At 39.5% G+C, this 7,072-nt stretch overlaps 1 protein-coding gene across 2 annotated transcripts in view; it reads right to left on the reverse strand.

Moving 5' to 3' along the window:
* LOC111325789 (uncharacterized) overlaps positions 1-7,072 on the reverse strand; it is a 57,268-nt gene that overhangs the window by 26,929 nt on the left and 23,267 nt on the right. For both annotated transcript variants that reach the window (XM_088731856.1, XM_088731857.1), the window contains exons 26-36: positions 6,569-6,743; positions 5,961-6,142; positions 5,112-5,292; positions 4,753-4,934; positions 3,897-4,071; positions 3,557-3,738; positions 2,975-3,143; positions 2,278-2,459; positions 1,210-1,384; positions 558-739; positions 71-245 (exon numbers count right to left, since the gene is read on the reverse strand). In XM_088731856.1, the coding sequence (XP_088587982.1) occupies positions 71-245; positions 558-739; positions 1,210-1,384; positions 2,278-2,459; positions 2,975-3,143; positions 3,557-3,738; positions 3,897-4,071; positions 4,753-4,934; positions 5,112-5,292; positions 5,961-6,142; positions 6,569-6,743 (1,960 nt within the window). The remainder of the gene's footprint in view (positions 1-70; positions 246-557; positions 740-1,209; positions 1,385-2,277; positions 2,460-2,974; positions 3,144-3,556; positions 3,739-3,896; positions 4,072-4,752; positions 4,935-5,111; positions 5,293-5,960; positions 6,143-6,568; positions 6,744-7,072) is intronic.

Consider the following 7,072-nt stretch of genomic DNA (forward strand, 5'->3'; position numbering starts at 1 on the left):
CTCAAGTCCAACGACCCCGATTTTTAACCTCATCTCCCTACGGAGCGCCCTAGTATTTATTTCTATGGACCTCAAGCTCAGCCTTCTGTTTCTTGACGGTGTCCAGATCCGGGGCAATTGCAAATTGCGTATTCAGCTTATCTTCGGCTGAAGAAACCCAAAACACGAGAGGATCAATTTTTCTTCTCCAGTTTTGCGTCTTGTCAAGGTGCTGCTGTTCTTTCTCCAGGAGCAAGACTTGGACACTGAAAAGGCGAAATAAAAAATATTGTCCAGGTATATCAAGCAATCCCTTATTGAAGTAAGTTCTAGCATAAATTTCAGGAAGAAAATTTAAAGGACAGTATAAAAGATGCGAAAGATCAGTCGATAACGAAAAAAAGAACGTTGCTTCGATTCCGGAAGCAATCTGGTGGTTTGGTGGGTGAAGGTGGTGAGGAGTTAGAATGAATTTTTGCACCATTCCTTATGGGTTTTTAAAATACGCTGGATTTAATGATTTATGATAACTGAATCAAAGTCTCTTCGATCACTCATTGACAAATTTAAACATTTACCTTTGCTGTTTACCGGAAGTCAACGTGGCTAGTTTATTCCAGTCATTGTGAAGTGCAGTCATCTTCTCATGAACAACTTTCCTATCCTTTTCCGCATAAGTATGATCGTCGATGACTTGATTTCCTTCGTCGATAACATCGTTTACTTCCCCTTGCTTTGAAACTAAGTCCTTGACAAGATCCTGAAAACACAAATGAAGGTGAGCTAGAGTGAAAAAAGCCTCCTCAAACTGGGTGAAACATTCGGTGCCTAATACGCGAGTTGAAGGGTAGGCTTTGAACATTAACTAATATGCAGCACATTATATTACCTAAAGCTTTCCCTTTTTTCTTAAGAAGTAACCGTGGCTTAATCGTTGGGTCGGGGAATAAGAGTGATCCAGAGGTAAGCATCTGGGCCCTACTTTATGCTTTGTGTCGTATCCGTGTCGATAGTACACGGGATTCTTACACAATTTAGTTTGCAGGCAAGAGTATAAACAGTACCCACAAATTGGGGGAAGAGGGATCTAATAACATTCTGAAGGGGGGTAGCTTGCGATGAAACAATCATTTTCAGGAGGGAGTTGAAATATTTTGTAGCCAGTCTTATTCAAGAAAATTGCTATAAGATCTGAAAAAAAATGGGACACTATGCTCGAGAAACGTTTACCTCAATAACACTCTGTTGTCTTTTTATTCCTCCAAAAGATGACTCAGGAGAAGTCGGTCGGGAACGTAACCTTGTATATCTGTCCGTCACCCAACCATGAAGATCGTCACATCGCTCGTGCCAGGTCTCCAAGTTTGTTTGTCTAGCTTGAGAAGCTCCCAGTTGAACACCAAGCCTTAAGTAGCAGAAAGGGAAAGAACGGAATATGTGCTATTAAACACGAAGGCGCGCTATAAAAGGAGCCTTAGGTCCCACTGGACCATTTGTCAATCAACCGTCGTGTGATGTAGAACTCTTAGAGTGAAGTCAGCTTGAGCTACAGCTACTCCAAAGCAGTGAACAGCGGGCGCATTCCTCAAAATTGTTTTTCTTCATCACAATACAAGAATTTTTGAGATTTTTATTTCCTTTCTCCAATGGAAACTATCTTTATTTGTGGCGGTAAATTTGAGATCGAAGTAGGTGGTTCGCACGTTACCTCCTGCCACCATGCTGGTGGAAGTAAACAATAGATATCTCATTAGCTCCTTTTGTTCGTCTACCAGCATTTGAATTTGACCCGCACACGTCAACGGAGAGTGACAAATGAGCCTAGGTCTTCCCAGGGAAGACTTCCTTGTATAGCGCGCCTTCGTGTTTCAACTGACATCTCTTATTCCTGTACCATCTATAGCCGACTTTCCCATATCCAATCTTATCAAAGGTTATGCTTTAATTTGTACAAGATTGCGCTGATTTTCGCTTCGAAACAGACACAAGCAGATTCATGAATCTTCATGAATCCTGTTTCCTTTTCAAAGATTTGTATGAAAAAAGGGCCAACTCCAGTGATGGACACGTTCTCGCATTTGTGCAATTGCGTAAAGTCGATCGATACTTGCCCACATAACTTTTAGTCCAATTCTTTTAAAAATTCTCTCATAAGATCTGATTGTATCACGTTATCCCATTCTCGAGACAAATGAGCCTAGTCATCCTTTCTCAGATTTCATTTTTTCCTTATCTTTTCTCCTTATCTTACTTTATTTACCCCCAAAGTAAGTCAATACACTCCATTCAACACAATACCTGGCGTATTCATCTTGAGATTCTTTCATAAGAGCCTTCCATCTTTTTTCCAAATCACCGACGTCGTTAGACACTTTTTGACGGCTGTCAGAGCTCAATTCTTCATTTGACGCCAACTCTCTTCCAAAGTCCAAAGTCTTTATCGTTTCGGGTTCAGTTTGAGCGAGATCTGCTGAGAGGTCCTACCAAGAATATTTACCAAAATTATAAAATTATTACCACAAACCTTGAAAGGATAGCATCGAATAATAACAACGCTTTTCAATAGGATCGAAAAAGTCTTCTCTCTGAGAACTGCCCCCCCGCCTCCCCGCCAAGCACCTCAGACCCCTCGAGACAACCACAGTATGGAGGTATGCATTTTTGTTCGTGAATGATTGCTATAGGAAATGAGAATAACCAAAACACCATTTGGAATTTAAAAGCAAAAAACTGCTTTGGATTCTTTATTCAGCGGCTGTTTAACAAATAGTTAGCCACTGCTAAAAAAAAAAATAGAAAACAGTCAATCATAATCCAGGAGAGCCCTTTTTATGTTCGACACTATTACACAAACCTTGCAAACCAGAACTGCGATCTAATGACTATGTGGATAGTGGAATATTCCGTGTACTTCTATGTATATGACTCAGAAACAATACATTACTTACTAGTTCTTATATAAACCTAAAAATCTGTGAAATATCCCAATGATTACCTTGAGCAGGATATAAGAGCTTTCAATGTCTTCATGACTTTCCGCGTTCTTCCCTTTCTGAATTTTTTCATCAGCAGCATCCATATACGACGTCAAACTGGCACATCTAACTCGCCAATCTTTCATCATCGCTTCCTCTTTCTCTGTTGCGTCTAACAGTTCTCGAAGCCTGTGAGCAAAGATCAGAAAAAAAAAATCATGGGTTTGGTCACCAAACGAAGCTCGTGACCGTTCTTTTGGGTACTTAAATGAAGTCGAGGATCCCTAAAGTACTTTCGGGACAGTGTATGGTATATGAAACAAGGATACATATAGAACATGAAAAGGAAATAATATCTAATGCAGTAAGCGTTTAATATTGACTTAATGCTATTGACATTGACAAGAGAGTACGAAAGAGATTAGATTTCCGTGACAAAGCTTTCACCTTGAAAAGCCGTTTGCAAGAATATCCTTGAGCGTTTAAGTGTGTTTGAGGGTGTGATGTTTTCTAAACATTTTATTTGCTGCGAAAATGAATACAAGTACTTTCAGACCTGAGCTAACCTTTTATAGTCAAGCTGGGAGTAAATAATCATTTACCTGCGTTCTTGTTCATCATTGGCTCGCTCCAGTCTCTCCATGTCTCCTTCCAGTTCATTCAAGTCTTGTTTGATGTTGGCCTTATTTACGTCACCGATGAAATCATCCTCTAATAACTCTTTTCCAAACGCCAGGCCGGCATTTATCTCGGGCTTTGATGCCTGTAGTTTGTTACTGCACTCCTGTAATGAAATCGAATAAGATGAAAAAGAGGGCATAAAAAAGGCTAGGATAAAAACTTGACAGTATTTTCTACGAACACGTCTTCATAATTCAGCTGAAATATCAACCAAGCATTTTTTAATTACAAGAATAAAAATAAAACCCAAACTCTCCGTACCTTGGCCAAAATGATTTGCTCTTCGGTATCCCCGCGGTCTTTCGAATCACCCTTGGTTTGTAGTTCAGCCAGTTTGTCATCACACTCCTTCATCAAAATGTTAATGCGTGTGGTCCGATTCTTCCACTCTTTCACCTTTTGTTCTTGACCTTTCTGATAAAGAATATCTTCTAGCCTGTAAAGACATTAGGGAAATCACACAAGTATTACAATTTGATATGATATTAAGCACAAACGATCTAATAGCAGACGTTGCACAAACAAATCGAGTATATGGAACGTAAATTACTAAAAATCGCCACTGGCGTGAGATAAGTAAGATAGCTTTTTACTTAACGAATCCCTGCGATGAAAACTCATTAGTACCGAAAAACAAGGCCCCTTTCTTATATGTAATAAAGGTTTGAACCTGGGTATCAATATTTGAAACCCATGGGCCCGTTTCTCGAAAGTCCCGGTAACTTAGTAGGCCCGAGGCCTGTTTTAAAATAAAAATTCAAAGGATATAAAAGCAGGTTCTGACCCCCAAACCACTCCATTTTGTTTCTTTAGTTGATGGTTTCATTTTGTTATTTTCATAACTTTTGAAATTCCCATCCTGAATGAAAACAGAACCGCTTTACGGGTCCGTTAAGTTACCGGGACTTTTGAGAAACGGGCCCCAGGATTCTTAACCACTCGTTGAGCTGCGCTCGCCGAAAAATACAGTGAAAGAATTGAATTGCAGTGCACAAACGGCGCAAATGGCCATTTATTCGGGAGTAGATTTGCGCAATTGTACTTTTTTAGAACTGAAAATGTCCTTGTCACGTAACTAGGTCCTGCAAAGTCATGTGAAAATGTGATGGATTTTTACCTTTTCTTCTCTTCGCCACTGGTCTTTTCTAGTTCTTTTAGGTCCTCTTCGATGTGATCCAGGTCCTGCTTGACTTTTGCCTTGGTTTCCTCGTTGATTATATCGTCATTTAGAAGTAGCGAACCATAATCCATACCTTCATTAATCATTGGTTTGGTTGATTGCAACTCCTCTTCCAATTCCTACAAAAGTTGAAAATGCTTTACTGAAACAAACATAAAAATCCCAAAGCACAATTTTCTAAACGAGGCTAGTCTCTCGGTTAGCTCTTTCAATGAACTTCTCGTGTACCCAACATCCCGGGCGGTTTATGGTAGATCTATCGAAAGTACAGTCTCTTCCAAACAAAAAAAACTCACCTTGGCGAGAACGATCTGCTCTTCCAAGTCCTTTTTATCATGCGGGTCTCCTTTTGACTTCAAACCTTCCACTTTTTCCTGGCATTTGCCCTGCAGCTGGTTTATTCGAATAACCCACATCTCCCACTGTTTTAGTTTTTTCTCTTTTTCTTCGTTTTGTTGGAAATATATCTGCTGCAACCTGATAACAAGATATTACGGGATGAAAAAAAGTTAGTTGTTTGCATTTTTTAGGCTTTCCATGCACGGAATCCTTGAAAATCAGCCTCAGGACGTGACAGGTTTTGTCTTATTTTTACTAGTTAGATAAGCCAGTCATTATGGTAAATGGATAAAGTTATAAATCAATCAAATATAAAAGTATGAACTAAAGGCCAACAGTGCTGTAATGTGAACTAACGGAATGAAAAAGTCAGAGTACATTTCTGACAAGTCTCAGTCAAAGTACCTTAGTTTGTCTTTAATGTCCACATCATTGATTATGTCCACAACACCATTTCTTACTCCAAGCAATACCTACAGTCAACCACAAACTTACAAAACCTTTTTAATCCGCAACACCTCAACATCACGCAGTCACACGCATCCCACATCCTCACTTTAACAAACACAGTGACATAATTCTTACCAAGACAGACAAAAATATGGGATGGGCCCTTATGCCCATCACATGGTTTAAAGACGAATACACCAGACAACTTACAGACTCCACCACATACAAACGTATTGACAATTTTGACCTTACCAAGACTATAACAAACTCCAACAAATTACTTAGCAAACTACAAATACGTTTTAACAACCACTTTGAACCTCAACCGACAAGAAACTACTATTTAGTCAAAGTACCTTAGTTTCTCTTTAGCGGTATCTTCCTTCAGGTCTTTCAGAGTTCTTTCCATTTCCACCACATCTTCGTGAATCTTTTGCTTTTCATCGGGATCTGTCAGATCGTCATCCACCAGTTGCTCACCATAATCTAAAGCAAACTTGATCTCCGGTTCTGTATTGGTCAGACTATCCTCGCAATCCTAATGGACACGAAGACACTTAGCACTGACCGACACATGGTGATCAAAAACCTTTATGTTCGCAAATGTAAACGCTGAGTTTCGAAATCATGACTTTTGTTAAATAAATTTTGAGTCTTCTCGTACTCTGATGCGCCTTTTTATTTTTTCTTCTTGTGTTTCCATCGAATCTCGCAAAGTCAGAACCAAAGCAATCGAATCGCAACGGCCGAATAGAAGAAAGGAGAGTGTCATAAGAAACGCGGTGAAACAGGTGCTGCTAATTCGAGATTGGTTTCAATTTTGTTTCTGATTGGCTAAGAGGATGGCACGCGCTTTCTGGACCAATCAAAGACTGTAGAGATGTAAAACCACTATAATACTAGATTACCTAGTAGCCCAGCAGTTTTCAGTCGAAAATCGACTGAAAACTGTTTCAAAGCATACCTTTGCTTTTGCCAATAACTCCTCTACGTTCCGCTTCGTGGGATCGTTGGCCTTGACCTCGTCGAGGTGGTTTCGTTTCAAAGCAAGAAGTGATCGCAGTTTCACTTTCCAAGTCTCCCATTTTATTAATTTATCCTTTTTATCTGTGTCATACTGGATGGCTAGAATTTCCAACCTAGGGAGATATCAAGTAAGACAACGGCAGGTATGCAGACTTTGAAATTACTTCAGTGAGGAAGGGAAAATGTTGCATTGTATATTGTTATCCCAACTCCTTCAACAGACTTTCCGCTGTCAGATCGTTAGCAATTAATTGCTTACCAAGCTGAAATAAGGTGTTTCAACCATACTTAAACCACTGGGTAGAGAAACGACGAAAAAAAACAACTTCCAAGATAAGTTTCGAGGAATTCACGGCATATGTTAGTCAACGAAATCTTTTTAGAAAAAGTGTAATTGCTGCTTGGTTTACAGAGATCAATGGACTTGAATTTTTTCAATTAG

This window comes from Stylophora pistillata, chromosome 8 (genome assembly GCF_964205215.1).
Source record: "Stylophora pistillata chromosome 8, jaStyPist1.2, whole genome shotgun sequence".
Lineage (NCBI taxonomy): Eukaryota > Metazoa > Cnidaria > Anthozoa > Scleractinia > Pocilloporidae > Stylophora > Stylophora pistillata.